Source organism: Salvelinus alpinus, chromosome 7, assembly GCF_045679555.1.
Source record: "Salvelinus alpinus chromosome 7, SLU_Salpinus.1, whole genome shotgun sequence".
Classification (NCBI taxonomy): domain Eukaryota; kingdom Metazoa; phylum Chordata; class Actinopteri; order Salmoniformes; family Salmonidae; genus Salvelinus; species Salvelinus alpinus.
In genome coordinates this window covers 30,608,947-30,628,341 of record NC_092092.1, presented here as the reverse complement: position 1 = coordinate 30,628,341, position 19,395 = coordinate 30,608,947, and the positions used below count along the sequence as shown (strand labels likewise).

General features: G+C 43.0%; 1 protein-coding gene across 5 annotated transcripts in view; it reads left to right on the top strand.

The window, feature by feature from the left end:
- myocd (myocardin) overlaps window positions 1-19,395 on the top strand; it is a 144,856-nt gene that overhangs the window by 86,107 nt on the left and 39,354 nt on the right. For all 5 annotated transcript variants that reach the window (XM_071409852.1, XM_071409858.1, XM_071409856.1 and 2 more), the window contains exon 4: window positions 5,275-5,493. In XM_071409852.1, the coding sequence (XP_071265953.1) occupies window positions 5,331-5,493 (163 nt within the window). In that variant the 5' untranslated portion in view covers window positions 5,275-5,330. The remainder of the gene's footprint in view (window positions 1-5,274; window positions 5,494-19,395) is intronic.

Sequence of the window (19,395 nt, the reverse complement as noted above, 5' to 3'; positions counted from 1 at the left end):
GCACCGAGCCTCCCCAACCTTACCAGGTTGAATGGTCCCCGTAGCCCTGCCAGTGCGGCGAGGTGGAATAGCCCGCACTGGGCTATGCAGGCGAACCGGGGACACCACCTGTAAGGCTGGTGCCATGTACGCCGGCCCGAGGAGACGTACTGGAGACCAGATACGTTGGGCCGGCTTCATGGCACTCGGCTCGATGCCCAACCTAGCCCTCCCAGTGCGGCAAGGTGGAATAGCCCGCACTGGGCTAAGCACGCGTACTGGGGACACCGTGCGTTCTTCCGCATAACACGGTGTCTGCCCGTACTCCCGCTCTCCACGGTAATCACACACCTCAGGGCGAGTACCGTGTATGCTACGCCAAACCAACATCTCATCAAATGTCTCATAATCTCCCATCCTTTCACTTTCCTTCAATCTGTCCAATAACTCCTCCACATTCTCCGACTCGTACCTCAATTTAGCCCACTGCTCCTTCTGGTAAGCACGGGGAACTGGCTCAAATCTCCCACTTGACCCAGCCATACTGTGTCCCCCCCCCCAATAATTTTTTGGGGGAGCCTCTCGGGCTTCCAGCCACTCTGCCTTGCTAGCTCCCGCTGCTGCTGCTGCTGCCGCCGTTGCCTGTTGCCACGCTGCTTGGTCCGGGTTTGGTGGGTGGTTCTGTAAAGGTTTTCTTCCAGGGGTGAAGGAGAGGACCAAAATGCAGCGCGGCTAGTGTTAAACATGTTTAATACAAACACAAGTGAAACACTACAAACAACCTACAAAATAACAAATGTGCAAAACCGATACAGACCTATCTGGTGCAGACCACAAACACAGAGACAGGTAACAACCACCCACAACGAACACAGTGAAACAACCTACCTAAATATGACTCTTAATTAGAGGAACGCAAAACACCTGCCTCTAATTAAGAGCCATACCAGGCAACCCTAAACCAACATAGAAACACACAACATAGAATGCCCACCCAAAACTCACGCCCTGACCATCACACACATACAAAACAACAGAAAACAGGTCAGGAACGTGACAGAGACGTTGAGGATTATAGTAAATACCGATTTGATGTCGTACAAGCAAGCCAAACAAATGTGTACTTCACATTTCCAAATCATAAAAACGAATGTCATATACAGTGTCAATGTTTATGATCACTATGTTTGATGTCCAGTTATAAGATGACATCTTGTCATACCCTGGGTTGTTCTGAACAGAATGAGCCTATGTTTGTTTATTGTGAAGAACAATTTGCCGCACACACACCTAAATGTACTCATAACTCTCTTTCTCTGAATTGCCTTGTGAAAGCCTAACACTGTTAGATTGTATTATATAGTTTAGCTAGTAATATTGGCAATAGAACAAGCTTTCAAATCATGCCCTCCAGATTGCGATTTATAATGGACCGTTTTTTGATTGCGTAAACAACAACAGTAAATATGTGATTGCAGGGTTTTGTTTCAAATGAAACAACTACAAGTGTGCTTGGTGTAGTTCCTAAACGGCACAGCTAGGAAAACAAAAAAAAGTACTTTTATAGTTGAAGACACTTCTTTGATTGAAAGGACTTAGGAACTGTTCACGCTTTGGAGAGGTGTGTGTCCACTTGGAGACACCAGTCAGTCCTCTCACTCAAACCCTTGTCATTTTTTTGTCTTATGTTGCACCTACCACACATTTCCCATGAATATTTTTTATCATGATACTGAATGTATCCAGAAAAAAAATACAGTAAATGTAAAATGCACAAAAAAACAACAGTAGTTGGTTTCCATCCAATTGGCATCAGATTTTCATGCGATTATTCAAAAATCTGCATAAAGAAAATATGATCATTTTCCCACCAGTGGTGTGTTTCCACCAAACAGATTACAATCATTGAGTGATGATGTAATGCACACAAAATGTACTTTTTCGCTTAAGTTTTCATGTACCGAATAAAAATCTAAAGTTCAATATGTTTTCATTGCATTTTCAACTCGACCAATAATTTAGTCACAAAAATTGTTACGTTCAATTGTAAATGTGCCTACTCTGGTCCTGGCACTGTGTGCTCTATCAACAGCTCACAGATACAGTGCGTGTAGGCTAGTCTACATAATGAGATTAGTATGGAGAAGATCATATTTGAATTTGTCAAATGGCAGTCAAGCATCGATCATCATGTCACCAGAATAAGACCCTCGATATTTATTGGAAAGGAGCATCAAGATCACCGTGCGTTTTCACCACGGTGTGAAGTTCATCATCATTTATTTCACCTGTAGCCTAATAAACTGCATGGTTTCCCGAGTCATAGTGGGAGGACCACACACCATGTCATTGTGTGACTCCACGTTTACTTCAATATGATGGTTATTATATCAAAATGTCCACGGCCATTTCTCGCATAATTAATTGTATCTATCAGCATTTATTAAACTGTACTGAAACTTCCTGTTTCCATCACAGCTGTCAAAAAAATGTTTTTTATATGGTATGACTTTACTAGCATTAAAAAAACGGTGGATGGAAACATGGTTAGTATAATGTTTGGATTCAGTCTTGTGTCAGGTGAACTGTTGTGTACCCACCTTTGGTCTTATCATTTTCCCATTATCTCCTAACTGTTCCCTTTCAATTGCTACTAGTACGGAGCGATTAGTGCTTTTCTTGTTTCGGCTTCGGGTGATTGTAAAAACAATAATCATGGTTTTCTATTTCTGTGTAGATACAAAATTGTATATATTAAATGCATTATGATATAATGACATATCAAATATTTTGTATATTTTTTTAATGGAAATTCCAAAGCCAAAAATAGTGAACATTGAATTGCCAAAACATTGAAAATATTATATTCTCTCTGTCAGGTCCACATTGGGTAGACACAAATACGAAAATAGGAAATGACTATTAAATAATACAATATTAATTAGATGCCTTTATTACTTTTCATTCCTTAAAGTCATCATCTCATCTCTGATCAGGCAGTAGCAGCCAGTCAGCCAGACAACATTATCGCTGTACTCCCCATACTGTTGTCTTTAGTCATCTATTTAGCTAAGCTAGCTGCAGAGCTGTCTGACAAAATCATTTTACTAGTTCTTCAAAGAAGATAAGGCATACTTTCACGAACTGTCTCTGTCCCTTTCTCTCATCGTTGTGTTGTGTACATTCCTCTCTCTTGCAGTCTGTGTGCATCTAACCTAACATAGCAGGCGTAAAAAGTCTCTGCCTGAGCCGGAAAAAATGGCTCAATGGATTATTGTCACAGTAGGTAATTATCATGTTCTGGGCTGTACTAGTTTGAATATTTGCTTAGTGAAAACTACAATTCCCTTCAGCCCAGCGTCTCACATAGTTCTTGAATTGATTTCTCTCGTGATTTGAATGATTAGATTTCAACACAAAAAAGGCGATTGTGTTGAATTGTGTTTGGAAAATAATGATAGACATGGTTTTAAAAAGGTAGTGGTAATATTTCATCCAGTACAGAAATTTGTAAGCCGCTTAATTTACCCTGTCCTGAAGCCGAGACCACTTTATTTTCAAAACTGTAATGTTTACATTAATTCAGATTATTTCCAGGGATACACAACATCCTGAAATATATGTAGATATCTTTGTTAGAAAGAATACTATATTTCCCTTGATGAGTGATGCTGGATGTAAAAATGGCTCAATTTACCCACCCCTCTCCCCTACCACCTAAACCGTATTGACTGAGGGAATATTTGTTTTATTTTTTATTTTATTTTTTGTAGTTCTCATCCTATTGCTGAGCCATGTAGGCCACACAGGACACCAGTCCCAGCCATCCCAGCCTTTATTAGGCTGTCACTGTTATATAAAATGGGCAGGGTGGGCTTCCTCGGTCAATGGCGATGGGTGGGCTTTCAACCTCCGGCCCATCAGTTAAGACCTCATTAAAGGAGGAGTGCATGAAGGCATTTTTTCTCTGTTCTGCTGTTTTATGGAGGATAATTTACTGTAAGTGTTGTCTTATTTCTGAGGTAAATGCTGGGCTTTGTTATTGTTTCCCCCTAGCTCGTGTTTATGTACCGCGCACAAGCCCCCTCTTTGTCTGCTCAGCGAACGCTACACGTATCTGTGGGACGAGATACTGTCTTACCACACAGATAAGTGTGTTTCCGATGGGCTCTCCTCTCCCTCACAGGGCTGTTTGGTCAAGTCTTGGTGAATGGCTGTGGCGTAAAAGTTTATTTGAATCATAGTGCAGTATTGTTAACAAGTGTGGAAAGGATTTAGTTGGGACCATTAGTTGAACTTTTAAAGTGTTATTGGCAGAGAAGCAGAACCAAGCATTACACTTGTTTAATTCCTTTCAAATATGTTTTCATTATACATTTACACTATTGTTTTCTTTTGAACTGATTATTTCATTATTCAAAAGATTTTTCATAGTTTTCACCCTCCAATCTTGGCCTTTACTTACTGAACACTCTATCCGGGCAGACCAGCTGACGTAGCCTAGCTTTTTGATACCTCTGCTATTTTTATGAGGCATCACATATGAGGGAATGATTGTCCTCTAAGCATCAGAGTGGTTCTCCAAACAGAGCTTATTAAAGAAAACACTGATGTATGTTTGTGGTGGCCTGTGAGGCCTCTCAGTGGATGATGATGTACGGGGCCCAGACAGAACAGCACAGAAGACTTGGCTAGTCTACGGACGAGAGTGAGGGGCCTCGTTTTTCACCTCGACACGTTGTGGGGGCTCTCAAAGCTCCTGAATCTGGAGAGTGTGGTGTGTTTAATATTTGCACAGAGGGGGAAGAAGGTCTGCTCTTTGTAAATTCTGTAAATTAAGAAGTTGGCTGCTGTGGCGGTGGAGGGTGGATGGCGAGAGAAGCAGGACGTGTCCGTGGGCTTAAGCTCTGTAAACAAACAGACGCATGCAGCGTGCTGGTCGCTGTGCTGTCTCCAGTCTCAGCAGGCTCAGATGGTTTCTAAACCAAAGACAATACTAAACGCTGTAGGGCTGTTGGAACGGCACACACTAACATAATGGTTTAGAACCACAGGGTTTAGAACCACAGCGTCGTTCAAAATGTGAAGGCATAGATTTCTCGTTGTGTGACGTTTATCTATGGGGTATATTTCTCGTCTTGTGACGTCAGTTGGATATGAATTGACCAGTTGTTGTTTTTAACCTGGAGTTGACAGACGCTGAGGCAGCAACAATATCCAGCATGGTGACCTCTGTGTTATTATGACATCAACCTATGGAGTCGTGACAGGATGTGTCCTCTCTTTCTCTGACAGGGGGACCCCCAGTAAAGGACTCATCCAGAGGGGAACACAGCGTTGCAGTGTGCGACATGAATGCAGTGAAAACTACTGAGCTGTCTGTCCACAGTAAGGAGAACGGGCAAAGTCCTGGACACCTAAAGACTAAAGAGGACGATGAGGACCCCTGGGACAGGAAGGACCCCAGTAACCACACAACCAGGAAGCATACCTCAACTATTGGGGGCAAGAATGGTGAGTTTCAATAATATTAGTTATAATTCTAATTAAATGAAAATGTAAACAGGACTAACATTTGTGACCGACCGGCTCGATGCGCTCTTATGTAGCAACATTTGAAATGTTGTTTTTTACATTGCATACAAGTAGAGACTCACAGCTAGAAAATGGTATATCATACACTAGAGTTTTGGAACAATGGGAAAGTAATTCTGCTTTGAAAGTTAATAAACTTGTTACCTCAGCTTTTGAGAAAATGGCCCTTGAATGCTTTTGTGCACCTACTGGAGAGCTCTTCTTTCTCTACACCCATCGTTCACACACTCTTAAGCTTTAGCCCCAACCATCTCCTTAAGAATTCACATGTGAGGCCATGTACTAAATAACCAAAGATTTCAAGACTATAGGCTGGTTTATACTATGAGTGTGTTCGTAAATTTAATCTGGAGTGCTAGAACATGCTCTGGGTGATTGTAAACTCAGAGTGTTGGCACATTGTCAGTTCATAAACGCACACTGGATGCTCTGGCCGAGGAGTAGGGTTGATCCGAGCGTTTTGACCTAACAACAGCAGTCAAGCACCCAAGCTAGCTGGCTAACATTGGCTAGCTTGCTAGCTACTTCCTGACACAAATGAGAGAACAGCTCATTCTGACCATTTTACTCGCCCTAGCAGAGCTGGTTAGGCTGTTTTTATGTTATCCAGAGCATTGGTGACTGCAACTGTGCTGCTGGCAACTATTTAATTACGCTTTTTTGACAATGTTTACTGACACCGGCCATATTCATATTCATTTTCATTTATTCTGTGCTCTGGCACTCTCGGAAGAGAGTGCTCTGAAATCGGAGTAGATAGCCAGAGTAAATTTACCAGCAACGTCTATCGACAGTTGTCTCAGTGACATCATGAACATTCTATTGAAATGGGCATAGTGGAGTCTTTTGTTTAGACATGTAGCTAGCTAGCTAGCTAAACAATTAACCATAATCCCAACTCATAACGTAACTACCCTGCATGAATCTACAAGTAGCTAACCAACCAGGTTCAATGTTAGCTAGCTAACATTAGGCTACAACTAGCAATGCAAATGGCTCTGAGATACGAATAATATTACTACACAGATCATGTAAAGATAGATAGATTTTTTAACCTTTATTTAACTAGGCAAGTGTGTTAAGAACAAATTCTTATTTTCAATGACGGCCTAGGAACCGTGGGTTAACTGCCTTGCTCAGGGGCAGAACGACAGATTTTTACCTTGTCAGCTCGGGCATTTGATCGAAGTCCAACGCTCTAACCACTAGGCTACCTGCCGCTCCCGATGATACTAACGATAGTGATCAGCGGATTGACTGGATTCGCTGAATCAATCACACAAGATAACAAATTATATCTAGATTTTCGTAAATCTATGACCCAAAATATTTGCTTTTGTAACTTAAAGTTACATACAGGCCTCTTTTAAAATAAATCACTTATATGTTCTACCAACATACATACCAGATAAATAGGTAAGTATGTACGGTGAGTCCCTGCCAAGTTCCTTCCCGCGCCAGATAAAACAAGATTGTTTGAACATTTTATTAAAGCCACCTGATGATTAATCTGCGTTGAAATATCTGTACGCTCTACTTTTCAACTTCACAGCCCTAATCAAACCAGCTTAAATGCCACTGGCATCACAAGGGTCTGAAGATGAAGGTATTTGAGGAATCCAGTGATATAAACGTGTATTTTTAGAATGATGTATCCCCCTGGACTCCCTGCGAAACGAAGGAACGACGCTGAGAGAAATACAGCCTCTTCCCACTTCACTCCTCCTCAAGCCCACTCCTCTCCTCTCCTCACTTCTTTTCCATGATGTCATGTGTGGCTAAAAGTCATGGAAGAGACAGACAAACATAAACTGGAATCTCCTCAACTTTTAGCCATTCATTTATTTCCTCCTCTCTCTCTCTCCCTTCTTCTTTCAAATCAGTCCTGAGACAGACAGATAGAGAGGGCGAGAGAGTGGAGAAAAAAACCAACAGTAAAATGCCTCAGGATCTTGACCATGTCTCCCGGTGCTCTTGCCAAAGACTTGACGACAGAGTCCAAATATAAAGTAAAGATAAGGCTGATTTGGTCATAGTCGCCTTTTTAATTTACGCAACTATGTAATGGTGATACGATAATCCCAATGTCTGGTTTCTAAGGCTCATTGTAAATGAACACTTTGTAAATGTCTGCAGGGAAAATACAGTTAAGAAGTTAAATGTGAGTCTAGTTTTACAGGAGTTAGATCCCAACAAGAAGACGGTTACAGTGACCGTCTAGGATTTTATTGCAGTCCGCAGCCGCCCTCACACCTCTTTAACAGCAGCAAGCTGCGGAAACACGCAATACACACCTCCCTCAGCAAGCACCACTGGGACACGCACAGCACTCACGCTCTGTGTGTGTGTGTGTGTGTGTGTGTGTGTGTGTGTGTGTGTGTGTGTGTGTGTGTGTGTGTGTGTGTGTGTGTGTGTGTGTGTGTGTGTGTGTGTGTGTGTGTGTGTGTGTGTGTGTGTGTGTGTGTGTGTGTGTGCGCACATCCATCTGTGTGTGTGTGTTAACAAAAACCCAGCAGTGTCTCAAACTTGGCCTCTAGCCAGACGGTCATGTTCTTAGTCGGCATCTAATCATGAGAACTCTCCTCTTCTCTCTCGGGGTGAATGAATGCTTCTCACGTGTGATTCTGGCAGCCGTTATAACCTTGTAACTCCTAAACGCAGCATCACATATGACCACCCTAGTCGGTTAAAGTAGACAAGCACAGCCTGCAAAAACGTGATTTAATCAGTGTTATGATTGTAAAGGGGGAAACTTTAATGTAGACTTTTAATATGTTGTTTAAAGGTCAATATGCAGCATTATTAATTTCAAAGAATTTAACATAAAAAATACTTTGAATTGACTTGTTGTATCTTGTATCTTGTTTATATCGTGATTTAGAGTTGAAAAGAGGGCTAGATCTCTTGCCATGTCATACCAAGTCTTTTAAGGTGTTGAAAGAGTCCACAGGATGGCATCGTTCACACAAGTTTGGCAACAGATGCCTATACCCTCCCATTGTAGCTCATAGGGCATCTTTCACTGCAATGAAATAACACAGAAATCTTCCTTCTCCACTACTCAGTATGGAAGACGTGACTCAGTCAGAGGACTTTTAGAGTGCCCCTTGATAGTCTTAAGTCTTAAGTGGTTTCCTCTCCTTGTCTCCTTTCCTCTATCCTGCACTGGCATAAAAAAGCAAGTTCCTAATGCATCCAGATCCATATCTTCCAGATCAATGCAGATGAAGGAGAGGAAACAAGGAAATGAAGCCACGATTGCACTATTGATATACACCCCAAGTCAGATGTTCTCATGTAACCCCTTAAATGTCAGATTACCTTCTCAAGAGCAGGTTGATTCAAATGATCGATTACTCCCATCACATGAGACTTGAAACACTTCAACCAAGAACTGACTTCCTGAAATTTAGATTGAAGAGTCCAATAGTGATATCCTTTTATTTATGGGATAGGTATTTCCAGAGTACAAGCCTCATAAACTTGCAATCAAATCTCACTGGCCCCACATCAAAGATCTTGATTGGGTAGCGTTCCGGTTACCGATTTGTAAGGTGGTTCAATGCGAGTGTAATTCTTCACAGGGTTTTCATGTGAAAACAAACCCACAGCTTTACCTGATCGAAATCTGGAAAAAATACTATTTTCGTTTGGTGAAACGAGGGAGGAGGAGATGAGGAGGAGGAGGAGAGGTCTGAGGGAAAAAGGTTGTTTGGCACGTCTGGGTTCTCCGACACCTGCAGTGGAGAACCATATTGTTTCAATCTGGGTTCCGTGGCATGCTGCACCTTCTTCTCCCTGCATGCCTTGCTTTCATGAGAATTCCATGGTGATTTGGTGAGGATCATTGGTCCACGGATGGGAGCTTACCCATCTGGAGCGGATTGGCCTATGAAGTGAGCGGAGATGATCACTTGATCACTGGGATAATTGGGATCCTGGGTCGGGTCAGTTAAGTGGACCCACACACCGTTATCACACTAATGATAAGAGGACTGATTAATGAAATGTCATCATGAGTACATTGATGTTCCCTTCATATCATCCACCTGGTAAATGGCTATGTTACCAAACAAATATATGTCTAAAAACTGTCATTGTAACTAATGTATAGGATAGTGTTCACGCCAGAGATCTGAAGACAGGGTTACAGCAGTAATACTTCAGTGGATATGGTAATGTTCTGTTCTAAGCATTTGTTTACTTCTTGGCATCTTACAAAAAGAGCTTTCTACACAATTGCCAAAAGCTATATCTCAGATGTGAAAATAAAAACACAATAACAGCTAGGGCCCAGCATTGTCTCATTAGGCAACAGGTGGAATGTGTGCCGATGTACTTTCCTCTGCTGTTGCTTTAAGCTCTTAATTCAACCGTGAAATTACTCAGATGTTCATTCATCATCGGACCGCTGCTCAGCTCCGAACGGAGAAAGGCTCGAAGACGATGGAGGATTAGTTGATGGATCGAGCATTTCTCAGGGCAAATATTACCTCAGTTCGCAAGACCAGTCGTAAACACATTTATTATTTATTAAATGCGTGGTGAAAATCCCCCTGAATGGGAGAACAGAAAATAAATAAATGTTTCTGAGCGACATACGGTATAAAACCTGAGAGGCCAGGAGACGCTGTTTGTAGTGCCGACTGACCCTGGGCTGGTTGGTAATTGGTTTCACATTGTGCTTGTATTACAGTAAAACCTTATTGAAACGTATACTAGCAGGGACCTCTGAGCTCAGCCATATAAATACGGCATCGTTACCTTTGTTGCAAAAATGTTCTGTATTATGCCAAGAGTTCTGCCTGCATGTTGACTGGACATCGATAGTTGACTTTTTGTTGTAAGCTTTGAAATATGTGGCTCCCCCTTCGCCAAGTCTATGCTCACCTAGCTGGAATGTACAGTTGAAGTTGGTTTGCAGCTAATATAAATAAGGGGCACTGACTGCAGTTGTAGTAGAGAGAGAGAGAGAGAGAGAGAGAGAGAGCAGACCCTCTCTTGAGCAGATTTAACTCTTCGTCATTCATTCCCTCATAATTGACCATGAGGACACGTCATCATTTGGACATGTACTATGGTTCACTCTGAATGTATTTTAAGTGGATGAGGTGGCTCTAGTATAGTGGTGTGTCTGCCGTCTATCTCCAACAGTTAATTAACGACATGAGATGATGTCACAGATTGAATCCTTAACCATGAGTCCCTGTGATGGACCAGCTGCTCTTCTGCCACTCATACCTCTCAAGGAGTCATTCCATGACTGTATGAAGTTCAATTCCATGGTATCAGGATCCGTTGAAGAGATGGGCCAACTATACTGTATTACTCAGTCATGGTCTCTTGGCTGGACTGAAACCACTCTGAATTGTCATATTTTCTGTCATGAATCTAGTACAAACGATTAGCAGTATTGTGTGATAATGATTGTCTATACTAATGATTGTCTCTCTGGTTTGATGTGGACTGAAGAAGCAGTGTGGCCTGGATTGTATTTGAGAGTAGCATCTAAATTCAGAGCAGTAAAATGGCGCCGGAGAAGAAGGCAGACGTTTTACGTGCCCCCAACCGATTGTTTTTTTGTTTGTAAATTTGCCTTGTTTGTAACTTATTTTTTTACTTATTTTGTACATAATGTTGTCACTATCGTCTCTTACGACCGAAAATAACTTCTGGACATCAGGACTGCGATTACACACCACGGACTGGCAGAATCCTTTTTTTCCTTTAACGAGTCTGACGAGACTGACGCGAACGATGCACTGCTTTCTCGGGAACAGGCCCAGATGCCCGTGATTTGCGTGATGAGGAGGTGGAGAAAAAGGGTCCGGAGGGCGGGCTGCCTTCTGCGAATTCGTAGGCCATCGAATAAACCCCCACTTCCTTCCATTCTGCTAGCAAACGTGCAATCTTTGGACAATAAAATAGATGACCTACGCGGAAGATTAAACTACCAACGGGACATTCAAAGCTGTAATATCTTATGCTTCACGGAGTTGTGGCTGAACGACGACACTGTCAACATACAGCTGGCTGGTTATACACTGCACCGGCAAGATAGATCAGCGGCGTCTGGTAAGACAAGGGGCGGCGGACTATGTATTTTTGTAAATAATAGCTGTTTAAAATATATATATATATATTTTCACCTTTTTTTAACCAGGTAAGCTAGTTGAGAACAAGTTCTCATTTACAACTGCGACCTGGCCAAGATAAAGCAAAGCAGTGCGACACGAATGTCAACACAGAGTTACACATGGAATAAACAAGCGTACAGTCAATAACACAATAGAAAAAGTCTATATACAGTGTGTGCAAATGGCGTGAGGCGTAGGCAATAAATAGGCCATAGTAGCGAAGTAATTACAATTTAGCAGGTTAACACTGGAGTGATAAATGAGCAGATGATGATGTGCAAGTAGAGATACTGGTGTGCAAAAGAGCAGAAAAGTAAATAAAAACATTATGGTGATGAGGTATGTAGATTGGGTGGGCTATTTACAGATGGACTATGTACAGCTGCAGCGATCGGTTAGCTGCTCAGATAGCTGATGTTTAAAGTTAGTGAGGGAAATATAAGTCTCCAGATTCAGCGATTTTTGCAATTCGTTCCAATCACTGGCAGCAGAGAACTGGAAGAAAAGGCGGCCAAAGGAGGTGTTGGCTTTGGGGATGACCAGTGAGATATACCTGCTGGAGCGCGTGCTACAGGTGGGTGTTGTTATCGTGACCAGTGAGCTGAGATAAGGCGGAGCTTTACCTAGCATAGACTTATAGATGACCTGGAGCCAGTGGATCTGGCGACGAATATGTAGCGAGGGCCAGCCGACTAGAGCATACAGGTCGCAGTGGTGGGTGGTATAAGGGGCTTTGGCAACAAAACGGATGGCACTGTGATAGACTGCATCCAGTTTGCTGAGTAGAGTATTGGAAGCTATTTTGTAGATGACACATCCCCGAAGTCGAGGATCGGTAGGATAGTCAGTTTTACTAGGGTAAGTTTGGCAGAATGAGTGAAGGAGGCTTTGTTGCGAAATAGAAAGCCGATTCTAGATTTGATTTTGGATTGGAGATGTTTAATATGAGTCTGGAAGGATAGTTTACAGTCTAGCCAGACACCTAGGTATTTGTAGTTGTCCACATATTCGAGGTCAGAACTGTCCAGGGTAGTGATGCTAGTCGGGCGGGTGCGGGCAGCGAACGGTTGAAAAGCATGCATTTGGTTTTACTAGTGTTTAAGAGCAGTTGGAGGCCACGGAAGGAGTACACGATATCTAAGGAAGTCTCGAGCTATTGCTCGCCTGAGGTTGACTATCTCATGATAAGCTGTAGACCACACTATCTACCTAGAGAGTTTTCATCTGTATTTTTCATAGCTGTTTACATACCACCACAGTCAGAGGCTGGCACTAAGACAGCATTGAATGAGCTGTATTCCGCCATAAGCAAATAAGAAAACGCTCACCCAGAGGCGGCACTCCTAGTAGCCAGCTACACGGCTCATTATCCCGTTATCCCAGAAACCCTAGACCCACTCCAATTTTCATACCGCCCCAACAGATCCACAGATGATGCAGTCTCTATTGCACTCCACACTGCCCTTTCTCACCTGGACAAAATGAACACCTATGTGAGAATGCTATTCATAGACTACAGCTCAGCGTTAAACACCATAGTGCCCTCAAAGCTCATCAATAAGGTAAGGACCCTGGGACTAAACACCTCCCTCTGCAACTGGATCCTGGACTTCCTGACGGCCCGGCCCCAGGTGGTAAGGCTAGGTAACAACACATCCGCCACGCTGATCCTCAACACAGGGGCCCCTCAGGGGTGTGTGCTCAGCCCCCTCCTGTACTCCCTGTTCACTCATGACTGCACGGCCAGGCATGACTCCAACACCATCATTAAATTTGCCGATGACACAACGGTGGTAGGCCTGATCACCGACAACAACCGGGGCCAAGCTGCACGACAACAAGCCGGCCATCCAGGACCTCTATACCAGGCGGTGTCGGAGGAAGGCCCTAAAAATTGTCAAAGACTCCAGCCACCCTAGTCATAGACTGTTCTCTCTGCTACCGCACGGCAAACGGTACCGGAGCGCCAAGTCTAGGTCCAAGAGGCTTCTAAACAGCTTCTACTCCCAAGCCATAAGACTCCTGAACATCTAATCAAATGGCTACCCAGACTATTTGCATTGCCCCCCTCTCCTCTCCCCCTATTTTACACCGCTGCTAGTCTCTGTTGTTATCATCTATGCATAGTCACTTTAATAACTCTACCTTCATGTACATATTACCTCAACTAACCGGTGCCCCTGCACATTGACTCTGTACCGGTACCCCCCTGTATATAGTCTCGCTATTGTTATTTTACTGCTGCTCTTTAATTACTTGTTACTTTTATTTCTTATTCTTATCCGTATTTTTGAAACTGCGTTGTCGGTTAGGGGCTCGTAAGTAAGCATTTCACTGTAAGGTGAACACCTGTTGTATTCGGCGCATGTGACAAATAAAATTTGATTTGATTTGAATTAAGAGGTAATTGAAAGCTATTGCTCACCTAAGCCTCTGCCAACAGGGAAGTAGCAATCAGATGGGAATACTATGGATCGGGCTTAAGGGTTTGACAAAATAGGAAATCATGGATTAATGTGGGTGAATTAGGAGAGCAATTGTTGCCTCAAAATCATCTATCACTAGAGGCGGACCAATTAACTTCATTAAAGAAGCTTAAAGGTTACCTGGAATTGATGTTAACTTTGTTGTTTGGTCTGTGTCAAACACGCACACACACACACACACACACACAAAGTGAGTAAAGGTTTGGGTAGCTTAAGTACGCAGCATATAGTCTCGGCGGTACCAGTAATCAGTGCGATACGGTATGATTAAATGCCGTTGCGTAAACATTGCCATTGATCTAATCTAAGGCACGGCATGTTTATTAATTCATCAGCCCTTCACCAGGAAGATAAAACATATCTGGAATTAAAATCTTTCTGCAGAACCATCGCCTCCCGCTCTGCCGATAAATATGAGGCCATCACTTCCAGTGTATTCTATTATTAGATATTTAACGGTGGCATATTAAACAAAGCGCTCAGTCAAGAAAGGCCACAATGACCTGAATCTAACCCACAGAGTTATTGTAAAACAAAGAGCTGTGCGCTCCTGCTAGCCTGCCACAGTGCGCTATGCTGCTGGCCCAGCTCTCACATGTGGTTTGGTAGACAGGAGCTAGCGCTTGAAACACATCAGATTCTTAGGGCAGCGGAGATTAATGGAGAGTTTCTTTTTCCAGGTGTTGTATTGTGGATACAAGAGCTTTAGATGGTGAATTTTACCAAGGACAGAAATCCACTCAGTGGAAAGGAAAACAGAAACACAATATACAGCTCTGATCCAGCTCACGGGAGAGGAGAAACGAAAGAGAGAGACCTCATTCCACTCTGGGAGAAAGAGACATAGATATAGAGATCATTCTGAATTCTCAGTTATTGATAATATGTGTGGCATTAACAGTGCCTTCGGAAAGTATTCAGACCCCTTGACTTTTTTCAAATTGTGTTACGTTACAGCCTTATTCTAAAATTGATTAAATGGTTTTATTTACCTCATCAATCTACACACAATACTGAAAAAAATGTGAAATATCACATTTACATAAGTATTCAGACCCTTTACTCAGTACTTTGTTGAAGCACCTTTGGCAGCGATTACAGCCTTGAGTCTTCTTGGGTATGACGCCACAAGCTTGGCACACCTGTATTTGGGAAGTTTCTCCCATTCTTCTCTGCAGATCCTCTCAAGCTGTGTCAGGTATTGATGGGGAGTGTGGCTGCACAGCTATTTTCAGGTCACTCCAGAGATGTTCGATCGGGTTCAAGTCCGGGCTCTGGCTGCGCCACTCAAGGACATTTAGAGACTTGTCCCGAAGCCATTCCTGCGTTGTCTTGGCTGTGTGCTTAGGGTCGTTGTTCTGATGGAAGGTGAACCTTGGCCCCAATCTGTGGTCCTGAGCGCTCTGGAGCAGGTTTTCATCAAGGTTCTCTCTGTACTTTGCTCTGTTCATCTTTCCCTCGATCCTGACTAGTCTCCCAGTCCCTGCTGCTGAAAAACATCCCCGCACCTGGATGGTGCCAGGTTTCTTCCAGACGTGACGCTTGGCATTCAGGCCAAAGAGTTCAATTTTGGTTTCATCAGACCAGAGAATCTTGTTTCCCATGGCCTGAGAGTCCTTTAGGTGCCTTTTGGCAAACTCCAACTGGGCTGTCATGTGCCTTTTACCGAGGAGTGGCTTCCGTCTGGCCACTCTACCATAAAGGCCTGATTGGTGGAGTGCTGCAGAGATGGTTGTCCTTCTGGAAGGTTCTCCCATCTCCACAGAGGATCTCTGGAGCTCTGTCAGAGTGACCATCGGGTTCTTGGTCACCTCCCTGACCAAGGCCATTCTCCCCCGCAGAAATGTTTTGCTACCCTTCCCCAGATCTGTGCCTCGACACAATTCCTTTCGACCTCATGGCTTGGTTTTTGCTCCGACATGCACTGTCAACTGTGGGACCTTATATAGATAGGTGTGTACCTTTCCAAATCATGTTTAATCAATTGAATTTAACACAGGTGGACCCCAATCAAGTTGTAGAAACATCTCAAGGGTGATCAAAGAAAACAGGATGCACCTGAGCTCAATTTCGAGCCTCATAGCAAAGAGTCTGAATACTTATGTAAATAAGGTATTTCTGTTTTTTTATTTGGAATAAATTAGCAAACATTTCTAAAAAACTATTTTTGCTTTGTCATTATGGGGTATTGTGTGTAGATTGATGAGGAAAAATAATACATTTTAGAATAAGGCTGTAACATAACAAAATTAGGAAAAAGTAAAGGGGTCTGAGCACTTTCCGAATGCACTGTATGTGAATGGATGAATGCTGTATGAGGAAGTTCTCATATGAAATTGATTACGTCTTCTGTTTTAGATGTGGGGCTTCCTTCTTCACTGTTTCAAAATCTTTTCTCTGCCATATAAGCCTGATAAAGATGTTAGAATGATAGAGAGTTACAGCTGCTAAAACAAAAGATACAGAGAAAACCAGAGGAGAATTTAAACATCTTTGTGGTACCAACTATGTAACAAAGGTACACAATCAGACTATTAATAAAGGGTAGAGAGAGATGGAGCCAGGTTGCATGCAAGGTGAAATCATTCTCAGTAACATTCCTCCTTCTCCACTCCCCACTCCCAAACCATCCTCATGTGTTGCAAATAACAAAAGAAGAATTCATTTTACGGTTTTACTAGTCAGCAACCCAGGTATGTATTAGTCAAAATAGGGGGAAAGTTAGAACCATATGTTAATTTGAATGGGAAAGCACCTGGTTGTGATTATAGACATGCTGTGGATGATAGGAGTGCACACAGAGACCTGCCCGAGACATCCCGGTACACTGGACAATGATCAGTAAATCAAAACAATTATAGGGTATAAAGACCTCGTATCAACAAGCAGGCCAGCAAACACAAAATGGCGTCGCCAGGTCCCACATGACTCCTTTTGAAGCACTTTGAAGCAATGTGATTTGTGTGGTAGACAGCAACACAGACTCTCAACATCAAGGCACTTTATTATTCTGTAAAAAGTAATATAATCTGTTTATGATTTCCCTCCCAGCATGAAGGCATGTATGCCTCAGAACCTTCTCACCTGTCCTAGGGACCTCAACAGGTGTTTGGAATAAGGCTTACTGCGGTTAAATAAGTCTGGAAATTCTTCTTCCAAAAATGACGTTGTAAAAGCTCCATGGTGTTTAATAGAAAGATATCCCAGTTTCGCTCCTCACACCTATTCTCTTGATGTAGTTGCAAACTACACTTGTACACAGGGTGCTTTGGGAGACGATTGAGTGAAATGTCGATGCCATCTATTACCTCCCGCAATAGAGCCAATGTGTGGTTCACCTGCAGATACAGTAGAATGAACCAGTGCAGTGGTTGGTAGGCCTACACACCCAGTCAGTCCAATAGACCCAGCCTCCTCGTCTGGTTATGGATGTGGTCTTCATTAAAGTGGAGAGCAGAGAATCCAACACATGCTGCCTCAGATGTCTCCTCCTGAAAGCTGCCTATCCCATAGGCCAAACAAAACACGGCAGAGAGGCTGTGAGGCTCGTATTTTTAACGGTTTCAGCTGACATACCAGCCGCTTGACTATGGGAATTGGCTAGAGCAAAAACAACAGAACACCAACTCATATATTGAGATTTTGGTCGGCCCGAGCCATTGCTTTGGAGATCCTATCAGTGAAACTGACTGTTCATCACAGGTCAAAATGGCTGGTCTGCAATTATGTCTTTGGGAAGTCTCTGCTACTTTGATGCTACTTCTTTATTATTTTACATTGTCCATCCTCTCCAACACACCTGAGTGGAATTTTCATAAAAATTGAAGAGGAGTTTAAGAAGGATTTGGGTTTTGTGTCAAAGGTTTGCTTTTGTTTTATATGGACCACTGTCTTGTGATATTGAATTGTTTGCAATTAGGCTTTCCAATTCAATTAGGAGTAGGAGGGATGGTAGAGTGAGGAAGAAACTGTTTGCGAATTCTGTTCTTGGCTGCATGTGATACAGTACATCAAAACAACAATGTTTGTCAGACATGGACACTGTGTTAAAACCAGACCTACTAGTAGACCTACTGCACTGAAGGCAGTTCAATGAACCATGCTTGCGTGTTGAGCAATTTTGGCTGAAACCTGAGGACTTGTGTTCTCTCCCAGAGCTATAATGGCTAGACTTGAGTTGCATGAACAACCAGGGTTTGAAAGCCAGTCTGTCACACAGGAATTGAACATCTCGTATTCTTTAACGTTTTTCTTCTTATCTTCCTCCCCAGTCATCTCTCTGGTCTCTGTATCTGCCCAGAAACCTACTGAATATCTTCTTATTTATCTCCTCTACACTCACGCCTCCTGTCTGCGTGGAGTTTGACCAGCATCCTGACAGGTGACCTGTCGTGTTCAGCCAATAGCAGACGTTTCCAGCAGGACATTCCAGGCCAGGCAGCGATCCCTCCAGGCAGGCGATGTATGTTCCCCTCCAAAACAGACAGGGGTGATAAGAACCTCCACGCTGCTCAATGTTCCACCTAAATACATAGCCAAGCCCTACAACACAAGGTCACATACACACGGACATGCACACACACACACACACACACACACACACACACACACACACACACACACACACACACACACACACACACACACACACACACACACACACACACACACACACACACACACACACACACACACACACACACACACACACACACACACACACACACACACACACACCACCTCACTCACAAGTCTGTCTCTCAGTGTACACTACAACCTCTCCCACACTGAAAAACCACCCATGTTTTTATGAGATTTCATATATGTGAGGTCCTGAGTAGACGCATCACTGTGCTGGACCAACTCAATATTTACTAAGAATACGGCAGACTGGCTTTGGTATTTGTAATATGAATACATTATGTTTGGTTTGGCACACCAGTACATTGGGCCAAGGCGATGAGATGTCTTTTCTTCTCCTGTAAATGGAACATTCTATTTTGTACAATGGGCCCTGGAAATGGTATGGTGCTATGTGTGTTTAACCTCTTGTCTCAGTGGTGGGCCTGGTTTGACTGTTATACCCAGGCGGTAGATTTCCCCTGGAAGTCAAGAGGTGAAAACACTCTCCCAGAGCAAGCTGTGTGTTATCTCCTCTGCTAATGCCTCCATTACTATAACAGACACATTCACACAGA